We start from the raw sequence: 14,830 nt of genomic DNA, 5'->3' as shown, positions 1-14,830 counted from the left end.
ATTGGGTAGAATGAAAGGAAGGAGAGAATGGGAAAAAGATTCAACTCTTTTTTTTTCCTTAACCACAGAGCAAAGACTAAAGAGCTAAGTAAAAACTACTAAAATGTCCATTAAAAGGCAAAATGCAACTGTTGGAGAAAGCTACTTTTTCAGCAAACCTCACAGATTAAAAGTACCTATTAAAAGCTAGATAAATTAGGAAATATTTATCAACTGCACAAAAAATGCCTTGCATAGCAATCTTTTAAACACTGAGGTTCATTTAGTACACCAAAAACAATAATTAAATAAACTCATTTTAAACTTTTCAAGACGGTAACTATTGTACAAAATGATATAGTAAAATAATTTAGGCTTCAATTCAAAATTCAAACTTTTCCTTTTCTTTGTCAAAGTTATTATGATTACTCATTAAACCTACTCAGCCTCTATGCAGCTAAAGCTTTTGGTCAGAGCCCAGTTAAATTTCATCAGGAAGCACTACTCACTTCAGATAATATCAGCCATCAATCACATACATGGAACTCTCCTCACTACTGGGCTATACATCTGGAGGTGCTGGCATGCTGATTTCGCATTGTACTTATCTCTCCATTAACCACTGTGTTTGTACTTTCTGCTGTCCAGCTACTTTATGAAGAATGCTACAAAGCTCAAGCTGAAGCACTGAATCAGTTCAACTATTCACCAGTTCCTTCCTTTATAATCCATTGCTTTATTTATTGTTTGTTTGTTTATTGGTGAGGCAATTGGGGTTAAGTGACTTGCCCAGAGTCACACAGCTAGTGCGTATTATGTGTCCAACGCCAGATTTAAACTCAGGTCCTCCTGACTCCAGGGCTGGTGCTCTATCCACTGCACCACCTAGCTGCACCTGGGTTATTTATTTTTAAGCAGACACAAAAATGTACACATTAGTTTGAAAGTAATTTTTTTGAATAAGGAATTATCTGTGTGTACACACACATGTATGTAATAGGGTAGGAGGATAGGGTGCGACAACTTACTATCTCGAAGAGTTTCCCACGCCCACTGATCATTTTTGAAGAAGAGATGTCGTTTGATTTCTTCCACACCATTTCGTCCTAATCTCACTTCCCTGTTTTAAAAAGTTAATGACACAAAACATGCTTAAGATGCTAAAATAGCTCACAATTATATGGCATTTTATAGTACATAACAGAGTTTCTCACAATACACTGTATTTAAAAACAGAAAGCTATAATGTCCTAAATATGATTAATATAAACTTGAAAAGGCTTTTTGTATAATTCTGCACGATTCACTTTGATCATACCCCAGTTTAGCTGATAACTGGAGAAAGAATGGAAAAGGACATTAAAAAGGAATGTCAGAAGAAATTTTAAGAAAAGCACTTTGTTAATATTCAATGTGGTTTTTAAATTAACAATTAGAATTTACAGGTCAAGTATCTTTATGTAGTTCCATAATAAAACAAGTTCACTTTCTTTGATAACTTTTTTAAAAACTCCCTTAATATCCCAAATAAAAACATGTGCTTATTAGCTGACTTTTGAGTTCTTGCTTTTTAAGCAGCAGGAAATTTTGATTTTCTTCAAATAACGGGCTTGCTGTCTTCTACCAGCTGCTGCATGAATGCTATCTTTTATAATTATTCAAAAGTGGAGTAGTTGGGATCTGTACTTGTAGAAAGAAAACCCACAATAAAGAGACAACAAAACCATCTAAGTCATAGTTCTCATTTATAGAACACAGCACTTTGAAAACAAAGTGCTTCCCTCAAAATAACCCTGAAATATGCAGGGAAAAGGGTTTTAGATATAATTCAGAAATGAGGAAATGAAGGCTCAGAGGGTGAGCTGCCCAAGGAATAGAGCTAGTTAAATGGGAAAGTCAAGCCTAGAATTCACCATCTTGTCTTTATTCAGTCCCATGTTCTTTTCACTGTATCACGCAGCCTCTTAATCCTCTGTACCTCTCTAATAAGATATGAGAATGTTCATCAAAATGGAGAAGCAGTGTCACACTAACCACAGCTATCTGTGGGCCTACTGTCACGCATAAGCAAAACATATCTGAAAACCTGAAGTTCAACTGCAATCCCACAAACAGGAAATTTAGCTGCTTTTCTACAAAAGATAAATGTAATGACATTTAGATACAAAGGAAAAGCCCAATGATCTGTTCAGTCAAATTATCGAAGTTAGATTCTTTAGGGAAGCATATTAACTTTCTAACCACCAGAGCACTATCAATCTCCCTGGAAAAATTTCTGCACTATAATGCCTAATGTGATCCAACCAGGACAAGTGAAGCAGCACATAAGTTAATTTGAACTTAAATATAAAAATTCTTCCAATTTTAAAATTATTAAATCTAAAGTTTTTCAAGGAGTGGGAAGCCCTCTGATCTATGCATGAAATGTCTGTTAAATAGGACAACTTCCAATAAATTGGGATAGAGAATATCTGTTTTGAGTAGGAGAGGGAGTAACTGCTATGAAGATTTTTTACAGTACCCCATTCCACCACTATCAATATTTGGTATGTATTGGACCTTTGTTTCTGTCTTTGGTCTCCTTTGGGTATAGTAATTACTAGATCAAAGGATATCAACAGTTCAGGTTATGTTTCCAAACTGATCTCTAGAATAACTAGATAGGACCAATCCACAGTCACATCAATAGTCACCCCAAAATACAATCTCCATTTTTTAAAATAATCATCTTTCACACTGTTTTTACTAGATGTCATGTTGACTTCTAGATTGCCTAATTTCTTTGCTTACAGGAGAAGGGAAAGAGTCTTCCCAGAGAACAAACCCTATGAATCAGCTCCAAGTTCTTCTTTAAGGAAGCACACTTACCTGAGCCCTCCAGCACTATACTATCTGTTCTCTAATGGACAATGAGATGGAAATTAACTAGCTGGGAAGACAGAAAGAGGAGGCAAACCAGAAGCTCCTAAAATTCTATCTGTCCTTCTGTCTCCCTCCTCCTAAATCTATTCTGTATCCTCACCAGGAACTCCACTGACTCCACCTCTCCCTACTTTTCAGGTCTAGGACTTGGCTCTGGCCTCACTGGTAAAAGAGAAGGTATTAGGGTAGATCAGGAATCTCAAACCCCAAAGATACAGCCCCACCTACAAGGAATATTATGCAGTTCTTTTGTCTTTGTAAAGACAAACAAAAATTCATATAACACAATTGGAATAGTACTATAAACTTAAAATATGAAATGTAAATTTGAGATCACTGGATTCCATGATCTTCAAAATCCTTTCTACAGCTAAAATTCTATGAAAGTATAATCATGGCTTATTTATTTCTGTGCTTTAGTCAATAAGGGAGAGAAGCTCAATGATTAATGAAGGTTGCCAAGAGTTGCAGCTACAAAGTAAGGTTCAAATACTAAGATAATATCCCTTCTCCCTACCACACAGCCTGTTTTAGATTAAAACAAGACAGAAAGTTATGCAACTCTTCCTGGGTTCACGAATGAGGTTAATTTAAAAATAAAATATTGGATATTATGAGTAGCTAATAGCTAAAATATAGGTCCTTATCACAGATAAGACGGAGAATGAAAATCCCCTTAGCATTCTAGTTTTAAAATATTTTGTCTGCTTGTAAGATACTTTACCTGTCTGTAAGGAAGGCACAAATAAGATTTTTTGCTTCTTTTGAGATATCATTATCATCGGGGAAGGTAAGAGAATTCTTATGGTTCATAATTTTGCTATATGTCCCAACCAGTGAATCTGCATAAAATGGTGTATCACCTGAAAAAGTAATATAATAAAACAAAATTTTCTCCTATATTTAAACCATCAACATCAAGTTTAAAAAGCATCCAAATCTATATTCAATACATAGGAGTTAAAGCTAAAAGACATGCATATTTGGAACCCAAAAAGGATTAATATATCAGGAAAATATACCTTATATTAAGTGATTAATGACTAACTATTGGAGCTTTTTGTTCCATATCAGCCAAAATAAACAGATTAGCAAAATAAAAGCTAAAGATAATAGTTCAGCAATGAGTTTTTAGGATAAACTACGCTATAAATATATTAAGTTCTATTTTACTCACCTACAAGCATTTCATATAAAAATACCCCAACTGACCACCAGTCACATTCTCGCCCATAATAGCCATCACCACCTTGGGATTTTAATACTTCAGGAGAAATATAGTCAGGTGTTCCAACTGCTGTATCACATCGTACCATACCTTCCTATAAAAAGTGGTAAATCAGAGTATGAATCCAAATATAGACATAAACTCAGTCATACAAAAGAATTTTTTCCTTAATAAAATCTTTTTAGAATTATCTTAGAGAGAGGAAATCAGTGAAGACCTTCCTCCTTCACACACTATAACTATCCAGCCTTCCAAATCATCCAGAAAAAGGTATCTATCTGTCAAGTTTCTCTCACATCTAGAATCTACTTAGAATCTTGAGGTCGATTTATTCTGCATATTTCTACAAACCTGGCATTTCCTCTACCCCACAACTAATCGAATTCTTCCAACTAAACTCCAAACCTCACACCCTCTTAAACCTGTCATGCAGTAATACCTATCCTTCTCTTTCCACCTTTCCCATTCTGTCCTCTGGATATTCATTCTATTGTTTAAAAACTACCTTGGTATCCTCAATTTCTTCCTCTTTTACAGACCTTCTATTTTCTGGCACTAAATGAAATAGGACACCCTTCACCATCATACTGAGAGTACAAGAACAAAGAAGGCCAGAATGACTCTACTATTCCTTACTGTCCACTTCCATCATGCAACAACCCCATCTCTCTCTCCTTTCAAATTCATAACACAAATGGATTATTTCACTCTATTTGGATCCTTATCCCTGCCATCTACTGACCTCTAGGACTATCTTACCTCCCTCAATGAAAAACACTTAGTTAACAGTCTTCCTTTTCACCCCAACTATATCATCCCTGACAATGGAAAACAGTGATACTGATGACTAATATACTCATTTCTCAGGTTCGTCAACCTCCTGTTTTGATCCTTTAGCTCTACTTGCCCTCAAGCCATCCAAAGAAGAGGCCACATTTTATACTTCCCTGTTACCTAAAACTTCTCTACTTCTAACACCCTTAACCCTGAAATTCCTTTTTCTGAATATAATCTCCTATCCTTCCACGACTTCTTATATCATTCCTGCTGGACTTATCTTTGTCAACATTATTACTTCAGTCCCTTTAAAGCAACCTTTATGCACCTACAGTATATATCCCTTCTTGCATCTCCTCCATTATCCCTGTTCTGTATCTTCCTTTTTCCTCCTTTAATGGTCTTGAATCCATAGTCAGTCACTTTAATAAATATACTGTCCTAAGATGATAAAGGCTTTTAAGACTGTCAATGTTAAAAGGCCTATGAGAAGGCAGGAATATTGATACATTGCTGGTGGAAGCATGAATTGATCCAATCATTCTGGAAAGCAATTTGGAATTATGTGGAGGAAAAAAAACTTACTAAACTCTTCATACCCTTTGACCCAGCAAGCCTACTACTGGGCTTATGATCCCCAATGAGTTCAGTAACAAAAACTATTTTTAGCATCATTTTTATAAAAGTTAGAAACTAAAAAGCTGATGCCCCTTAATTGGGGAATGACTGAATAAATCTTGGTATGTGATTATTAACATGCGATAAGAAAAAAATGAACATAAGAAATTCAAAGAAACACAAGAAGTCTCATATGAATTCATATAATGTGATGAAAGTAGAACTAATAAAATATATACAATGATAATAATAATGTATAATAAATGTACAATAATGTTGAAGATAACGCTAGAGGACAAAAGAAAATCTGATCAAGTACAATGCTTAATACTGATTCCTGGTGAATGATATCAGAGCACACATCCTTCTTTTCAGAAGAGAAGTGACAGACTACCAATGAGGAATACTGTCTACTCTCTTAGTCATGGCTATCGTATTTGGTCTTGTTTAGGGCCATTTTGCTGTTTCTGTTTTAAGGGAGAGTACACTTTCAGTGGGAGCAAAGTTCGATAAAAACAAAACACACAGTAAAACAATCCTCTTCTCTCATCATCATCACCTTTTGTGCTACTAGAATACTGTTGGAAAATATCACTAAACTGCATAATGAGACAACAAATTCATCCTGGTTAATCTTAATTGGACTTCACTGTTGCATGGCAATCTTACTCATCTAACTCTCTATCACATGTCATAAAGCAGATATTCCAAATCTTCTCCACTCTCCTCAGGCATCCATCCTCCTAATTCTATTATTAACCCTTCTCAGTAGATGAACTTTCACCTTTATTTTATCTTTACACCTTCCAATCTTCACCCATTCTTTCCCTCTCTCTAATCTCCCCTCTGAGCTTATTTTTAATTGCTTCTTAGAAATCTTTTGCCACTAGTAAACTCAAATGCTACATGGGCTACATGTCTGAAAGTAAAATCAGTGCGGTATGGAGGAATGAGTACTGGGTTTGGAGTCAGAGGACTTAGGTTCAAATCTCAGGTCTGCCATTTACTACCTGTGTAACCCTGGGCAATTGACTTGATCCTCAGAGACTCAATCTCCTCATATGTAATGCGGCTGGACAAGATGACCTTTAAAAGCCTAAGACCTTAACTGCTCCTCTTCCCAAAAACTTCCCTATTTCTGCTGATGGCACCACCATCTTGCTGACCATCCAGCTTTGAAACCCTGATCAATTTTGAATCTTCCCATTTCCTCACCCCTTCATTATCCAGTCTGTATTAAGCTTTATTAATTATTCCTCAATAATTCTTTTACATCCATCCTGATCTCTCTATTAGACAGTTATCTTCCAAGTTCAATATCTCATTATTCCTTGTCTGTACTATTTTAACAACTCATCACCTGGTATTCCTGTCTCCAGGCTCTTCCTTCTCCAATCCATATATTCATATTACTGCCAAGATCACCCTCCTAAAGCACAATCTGACTATGTCACTCCTGTTCTTTAAAAAATAAAAATATCTTCCTCAAGCCTTTAAGATAAAACACAAACCACTTAGGCATGGCATTTAAAGCCTTCAATAATTTGGCTTCAACTTACCTTCCCAAATTGATTTCACATGGTCTTCCCTATAACCTCTAGTCAAACCAGGATACTAGTTGATCCTTAGTTAATATTTTCCACTCCAAACGTGGTTTATCTGCATATTCCATTTCCCATGCCCAAACACTCTTTTTACATTTTGACATATAATATTCCTTCATTTTATTTAAGGCCCTCCCTTATGTACCAATTTTTTCTCTGAAGATTCCCCTGATCTCTACTGCTAAAAGTGATTTCTCTTACTTCAGGTTTCTTGTTTTTTATCTGACAGGTTGCTGACCGGGTGATAAAACTTTGCACCATACTTATTTGGGTGTGCCTGCTTTATCTCTCATATACACATCCCATTAGACTGTAAACTTCTTGAAGGGAGGCACTGTCATTTTTTTATCTTTGTATCTCTAGCACCTAACACAGTGCATTGCATAGTATATGCTAAACACTTGAGAAACCTCACTCAAGTGGAATTTTACAATTTTAAGGCATAAAATATCTTTGAAGAACCATATATACCCTCAATAAATAAAGACCTTAGTTATGGACTGCTAAAAAATCTGATACCTTGATACCATATCTGATGCTTGAAAATGCAAAGAGCAAAAGGGAAATACAAAAATAAAACTATTGCCATCTTATAAAATAAGATCAATTATCCCCAATTCTAAGAAGTTTTACCAGATTCTTTCTTTTCTTCTCCAACATTCACCTCAAAGCTATAGTTTCTCATATAAACTCATGGGACTTTGTAACTCCTTTTATAAATTTTTCTCTTCTAATACACTATGTGTATCTGTGTACATGGCTAATCATGTACTTACTAGAATGCACTATAGAATTAAGAGCTTAATAAAGGTTTACTGAATTAATAAATTCCATATAATTTGCACAAAACTTGCCCATTTAGCAATTTTAAAAACTGCAATAAAACCTTTAGTTTAAAAACTGCCAAAGAGGACTTCCTCCTAATACATAATAAACTAATAAAAGTAGTTTTCTTGGAAAAAGGTAATTTTTAACTACTTGATTGCTATTTTCTGACAAACCTTAAATATTAAAATAAAGTCCTATTTTAATGGGAATGAGTAGAATCCTTGCTTTTTTACAGCTATGAACAATAAAATGTAACTCAAAATCCAAAGGCACGATAAAATGTAAAAGTATAAACACAGTGACAGAATTTATTGGAGCCAACTCACAATACTGATACAACTATTTAGTAATATTAAAACTAACTCCATTTTCAGTTACCAATAAGTACATGTTACAAAGTTGTTATGAAGGATTTAGTAAATCTGGCAATCTACACTTACCCTAAATAGAGAGGAAAAAATAAATCATGGACAAGTTCTTTATACAGCATTGCTACCATGGTATCCAGTTCAACAAATAAAGACAGTCCACGTCAAAACTGCAGAAGCCCACATAAGGTTAGTAACATTTTTTAACAATGTAATTTTCTTCATTTGGCTAAACCATGCTTCTACCAAAATATACTAACCTTATTCATCTTCATACAAGTACCAAAATCAGCTAGCTTCAAGTGACCAGATTTATCCAGCAGCATGTTGTCAGGCTTCACATCTCTAGGAAAAAAAAAATTAGGCTAACTCCTAAAGTACTACAAAAAATTTTTGGCAATGTCTTCCTATTACATATACTGTGTTTTAAAGTTAAGAAGTTAGAAGGAATGTTATATAAGTATTACTGATTACATGAATGACCTCTACATTAAACAGACTGTGATGAAAATTGTAGAATGATGTAATGATTTGTATTTTAAAAAGGAAAGATAAGCTTATGAATTTTAAAAGATTTATCTTCTTCAGTTATATTAGCTGAAAAGGAACCTTGACGCCAGGATAACTTACACAATTTTTCACTTTTTATTTTAACAAACCAAGAAAACAATTTTTAGTGATTTAAATTCTTACCTATGAATAAAGCCCATTGAATGGATTGCATCCAAAGCAAGAACTACTTCTGCAGTATAGAAGCGGGCCCACTTTTCAGGCACATCATAGTTGCTCATTAAATTAACAAGATCCCCACCAGGCATATATTCCATTACCATGTAGAGATACCGATCATCTTGGAATGCATAATAAAGCTATTTAAGATATGAATACAAAATAGTTACTTTATCAGAAGAGGATCAAGAAAAATGGTTATCAACATAAATTTTTTACTTATAAAAACATTAATTCAGGATAATCACATTCCACATATAATCTGCCCCTAAATACAAATAAAGCATTAGATTTAGGGCTAAAAGAGACTTCAGAGGTCAAGCCCCATTTTATACAATGTGAAAACTAAGGTCCAGAGATAGGAAGTGATTTGTCCAAGGTCACAAGGTCCCTGCTTGGTTTTTTACTTCCATAGTGAATACTTGTTTCCTGTTTAAATGATGAGGTTTTGTTTTGGGTTGGGGTTTTTTTTTGTTCATTTGTTTTCTGAATTTGAAACTAAGAAGGAAGCCCACTACTTTCAAAGATGGAAGGATATCTCTGAAACTAGACTACAGCTGTAACAAGGGACTATCTACACCACTATATTTAAATCACTAGCATTTTATAACCTGTTAGTACAAATATGAGGGGTAGCTCAGTGGATAGTGTTGGTCCAGGGGTCGGGAAGACCTGAGTTCAAATGCAACCTTAGATGCTTACTTGTGACCCTAAGCAGTCCACGTCCCTGTTTGCCTCAATTTCTTCCTCTGAAAAATGAACTGAGGAAGGAAATGGCGACAACTCCAGTATCTTTGCTAAGAAAACCCCAAATGGAGTCACATAGAATTGGACAGAACTGAACACAACTAAACAATCAAAAACAACAGTACAGGTATGTATGTAGTTCGCCTTGAAAAAAAAAAGTACTCTATTTTTTAAAAGAAACTGTTCAAAAGATGCCAAAGGCAATTTCCATTTTTTTGATTTGAGTCTCAAATTAAAGTTACGTACACATCAAATTACAAAATCAAGGTAATACCATTTACTTGATGAAAATTTATTCTAATTTCAGGAAAAGTACTAGAGGGAAAAATGACCTGCTTAATGCTGGACTGAAAAACATTATTCCATAAAGAGAAGGTTAAGAAACTATCTAGAAATTCTTGTCTGAATAAAATCTATTAAACAGACTGCATCAAATGCAAGAATACATCTGTTGTACAGAAGCAGGCCCACTCTTCAGGCACATCATAGTTGCTCTTAACTCCATATAGATTCCTCAACATTTTTTTCTTTTTTTTTAGTTTTTAGGCAATTGGGGTTAAGTGACTTGCCCAGGGTCACACAGCTAGTAAAGTGTCAAGTGCTTGGTCTGACCTCAACTATTTCTTATCTATAGCATGACCTTTAATGGCAACTAATCATAATATGACAGATACATTAAAAAACAAAAGTGTTTTTACTAAAGTTGCAAATTCTTTATTTAACTGAATTAAGTTCCAAGGGCAGTTAGGTGGTGCAGTGGACAGAGTGCTGACTCAAGAGTAATTTGAACCTGAGTCAAATCCAGCCTCAAACACTTAATAGTTGTGTGACCCTGGGCAAGTCACTTACCCTGTTTCAGCTTCCTCAACTGTAAAAAAGGAATAATGACTGCACATACCTCTCAGGGTGGTTATAAGAATCAAAAAAGGTAATATTTGTAAAGCACGTAGCACAGTGGCTGACCTACAGAAAGTGTTCAGTAAGTTTTTCCTTCCTTCTTTCCATATTCTCTCCTTCCTTCTAAGACATTTATGCTCTAATAAAACAAAACAGTGGCATAACTATACCTGAACCACCCAGGGGCTGTTAGCAAAAGCCATAATGTCCCGTTCTTCCCAGAAGAAAGCAGAATCTGATCTCTTAATCATTTCAAATTTGCTCAGCAGCTTCATAGCATACACCTTCCTGGTGGATTTATGCCTTACCTTTAAAACAAAAGTTTTGTTTCAAATAATTATAATATCTTAGATAATAAATCATTTCTTAACTTCAAGAAATCCCAATAAAGTGCACCAATTCACTAAATGAGTATAATAGCTTCATGAGATCTCATAAGTACTTCAACTTGACAAAAAATATTTTAACAGCTCAGTCATTTCAATTATTCCTTCTTTAGCTGAAATATATGTGTGTATATATATATATATTTGACAAATTATATTAAACTTTAAATCACTTTAACAAAAGACAGAATTTTATTGTCTCCATTAATTTCTGAAAATCTTTGGCTATTGTTTTGTGTTATGCAATTACATAAAACAAAAAGTAAAATCCATGTTAATTACTAGTTAAGTCAAAAACTAATCAAACTGACAAACCAATCTCCATACTCTTTCCTCCACCCACTTTTGATGCCTAGCCCTTATTATTTTGTTTCTACAATGAGATTATATGGAAGAAAAATGCCATCTGTTGCAATGATGAACACCATCTCTGTATTAATGGAATTAGACAGGCTAGCTTCCAATTTAGGGTTATTTATTTTTACACTCCTAACTAGAATTCCCATTCTAATTCCTGGCTGAACTCATAGAACAGCCATTAATGGTTTGATGTTAGCTCAGAAGGAAGACTCCAGCAGAAGAGCTCAGGTATGTGTTAGTAGCCCTATGTTATTTAACATCTTTATCAATGACTTGGAAAAAGGTATGCAAAATCTTTTTACTCAATTTGCAGATGACCCAAAGCTAAGAGAAATAACCAACATTGAACAATGAATGACGAGGTCAGGATCCAAAAAGATCTTGACAAGCTAGAACATTTGGTTGAATCTAATAAGACTAAATTTAGTAAGGATAAATATGAAATCTTATACTTACTTGGTTTCTAAAAATCACTTTCCTAAGTTCAAAATGTGAAAAGCATGGCTAAAGAGCAGTTTGAAGAAGAGCTGAGAGTTTTCCTGAACTGCACACTCAATGAATCTGGGGGGTGACACCTTGGGTCAGACAACATTTGAAGTATTATGCTGAGTTTTGGACATCACATTTTACAAAGAGAAATAACAAGGAGGAGAATGTCCAGGAGGGAAACAAGAACGGTCAAAGATCTTAATCAATCAACCAGCATTTTTAAGTACTTCTATATCATACAGAAGGTTGGCTGAAAGTACTAGGGACTTTTAGCTTGCACAAGAATAGATATGGGAATATGATAGCTATATTCAGAGTACTAAGAAGGCTGTCATGTGAAAGAGATTAAATTCCTTCTGTTTTAATGAAGTGGTAAGAAGTGGAAGCAATGGGTAAAAGTTACAAAGAGGCAAACTGCAGTTTGAAAAAAGAAAAATTTAACAGAGTTATTCAAAAATGACTCAGGGCATGCCTCAGGAAGTAAAGGTTTTTTTCTTAACATGTTTGGCAGCAGCATCTTAAGAAGTTTTGGGAGAAAGAGAGAGATGATAGAGAGAAATTAGGTAAAAAGGAGATGGGGAAGGGAAATCCATGCACAATAGTTATGCCCAGACTTTTACTCTTCTAAAATGATACTTATCAGACATCATTAAGTTTCACTAGTTTACTTATTTTATGGTGCCATCTTTAGCACCACTGGACCTAAAAGATCCAATCTGTGAAACCTACCCACATTCCATATTTCTTAAAAATTACTTCTTCTATAAGAGGAAGAAAAATGAAATAGTACTTGATCTCTAATTGGAAGAAAATGAAAATGTTTAGCTCCTTTTGGATAAAGGATTTCATTTACTCTTTACTGTCCTCCACATAAACTCCCCGCCTTTTCCAGCTCCCCTTCATGCCTTCTCTTTAATCATTAGAACACTGGCTTGTAATTGTAACCCAGAACTTAACGCTGTGCCTAGCACACAATAAGCTCATAAAAAATGCTTTGTCTCTCTTGGATTAGAATTTTAGTAATTAAAGGGATCTGGCTTAAGTGTGTATTCGAAGAAATCTACCAAAAGAAATCCAATACCATGAGAAAGACCCTGATGCACAATGCATACTAAATATCATATAATAAACAGATTATTTGTCTGTCACTTTGAAAGACAACTGGCTGTGAAAGCAAATAACCTAGCAAACCAATAAGATTACTCTGACAGGTAAATACCAGGCAAATGCCAGGCAACTTTGATCCAGTCTAGAGAAATGAAGGATGGGAACAGACATATGAGGTGTGTTACAAGGCTAGGTAAACAGAAGGAAAGAGGAAGAAAATTACATCCCTCACTCCCAATCTTGCTATGTAAACAGGCTATCTAGAACCTTATCATATACTCAATTCTTACTAATAGGAAGACTCTACTTCTGAAGTTTCAATTTCTTCTTTCCCTATGCATGGATCCTAAGAGTTTCCTATGGAAAATACACCACTGCCGGTTGAATTTTACCCCAGAATTTGCATACTTTTTTAGGAATTGGGTAACCAAAATTCAAAGTGATCAGTTTTTTTTTAAATCCAATAGTCTCAAATTAAAAACTGTTGAACCAATATAGGCACCCTTACCAAAAAACATATCATCATTAAGTTCACTGGAATAACCTACCAATTGCACTTCTCCAAATGCACCTCTACCAATCACTTTCACTACTTCATAATCTTCAGCTTTCATGCGCAAATCTCTAATTTTATTTATTGTGTCTTTATCTGTGTAAAGAGAAAAAGTTAGAAATAAGTATTAAACAATTATTATTTTTAATTTCACTTATTCCATATTCCATTCCATATTCAGGTTTTCAGAAAAAAGTAAAAGACAAAAAAATACAAAATGATTGGTAACTTCTCAGTTCAATAAAATATAAATTATGACATACAGTACATAAAAAGTAATTAAGCAAAAGGACTTTTTATTAATTTAAAGCCTATAACTCCTCTCTCTACTTAATAGTAACACAGTAAAATAAAATCTTAGCCAGAAGAAATACAAGTAATGAAAACAGAAGATAAAACAAGTTTGGATGGTTAATTTACCATGAGATATGAATAAAAATTAAAATCAAAATGCTTTAAATCAATAAAGCAAAGAAGTAACATGCTCTGCTCTAATAGGATAAAATTTTATCTTCCTAATCAGCATTTCAAAACTTTTTTTCCCTTTTAAATGGTACAAATAAATGACTGAGATGTTACAAACAGGTACAAGAAACACTAACCTAATCTGGCATCTTCAGCACTTGTTTTCATTATGTCTCTCTATTTGAAACTCAATTTTAATTTAAAACAGCAGTGGGAATCATTGTAATTATTTATATAAACCTGTCATGCTATAAACTACAATAATTTACAAATTCCCAGTGGATAGATATTCTAATTCCAAATTTGGTCATGGGTTAAAATAAGTCTATTTTAATCCACATGGGTCAACACTGGCATGAAATTACATGGAAAAGCTTCATATTTCAGAGCTGTACAAAACACTGAACAAGTATTAAACTTAAGTCCCAGATTCTAATAAAAGTTGCATGGTACTATGCTTGTTTTGCTTCAAAAAGAAAGTTGTTTTGTTTTTTTTAATCAAACACATGCACACACACATATATACATAAATGTTCAGGCATTTTTCAGTTGAGTCCTATTCTTCACAACCCCATTTGGGGTTTTCTTGGCAGAGATACTAGAGTGGTTTGCCATTTCCTTCTGTAACTCATTTTACAGATGAGGAAACTGAGGCAAACAGGGTTTAGTGACTTGCCCAGACTCATACAGCTAGTGAGCATATGAGGTCAGTTTTGAATTCAGGAAGATGAGTCTTCCTGAAGCCAGGCCCAGCACTCTAGCCACTGTGCCCC

At 34.5% G+C, this 14,830-nt stretch overlaps 1 protein-coding gene across 3 annotated transcripts in view; it reads right to left on the bottom strand.

The window, feature by feature from the left end:
* The window catches only part of ROCK1 (Rho associated coiled-coil containing protein kinase 1), a 132,966-nt gene that overhangs the window by 61,962 nt on the left and 56,174 nt on the right, over positions 1-14,830 (bottom strand). For all 3 annotated transcript variants that reach the window (XM_020970649.2, XM_020970650.2, XM_078153474.1), the window contains 7 exons: positions 13,588-13,688; positions 10,868-11,005; positions 9,018-9,193; positions 8,585-8,669; positions 4,079-4,223; positions 3,626-3,764; positions 1,008-1,099 (listed from right to left, as the gene is read on the bottom strand). In XM_020970649.2, the coding sequence (XP_020826308.2) occupies positions 1,008-1,099; positions 3,626-3,764; positions 4,079-4,223; positions 8,585-8,669; positions 9,018-9,193; positions 10,868-11,005; positions 13,588-13,688 (876 nt within the window). The remainder of the gene's footprint in view (positions 1-1,007; positions 1,100-3,625; positions 3,765-4,078; positions 4,224-8,584; positions 8,670-9,017; positions 9,194-10,867; positions 11,006-13,587; positions 13,689-14,830) is intronic.

Source organism: Phascolarctos cinereus, unplaced genomic scaffold (assembly GCF_003287225.1).
Source record: "Phascolarctos cinereus isolate Bilbo 61053 unplaced genomic scaffold, phaCin_HiC Scaffold_4;HRSCAF=312, whole genome shotgun sequence".
NCBI lineage: Eukaryota > Metazoa > Chordata > Mammalia > Diprotodontia > Phascolarctidae > Phascolarctos > Phascolarctos cinereus.
Note: the sequence above shows the minus strand (reverse complement) of the source record. Positions and strands in the feature narration are given on the sequence as shown.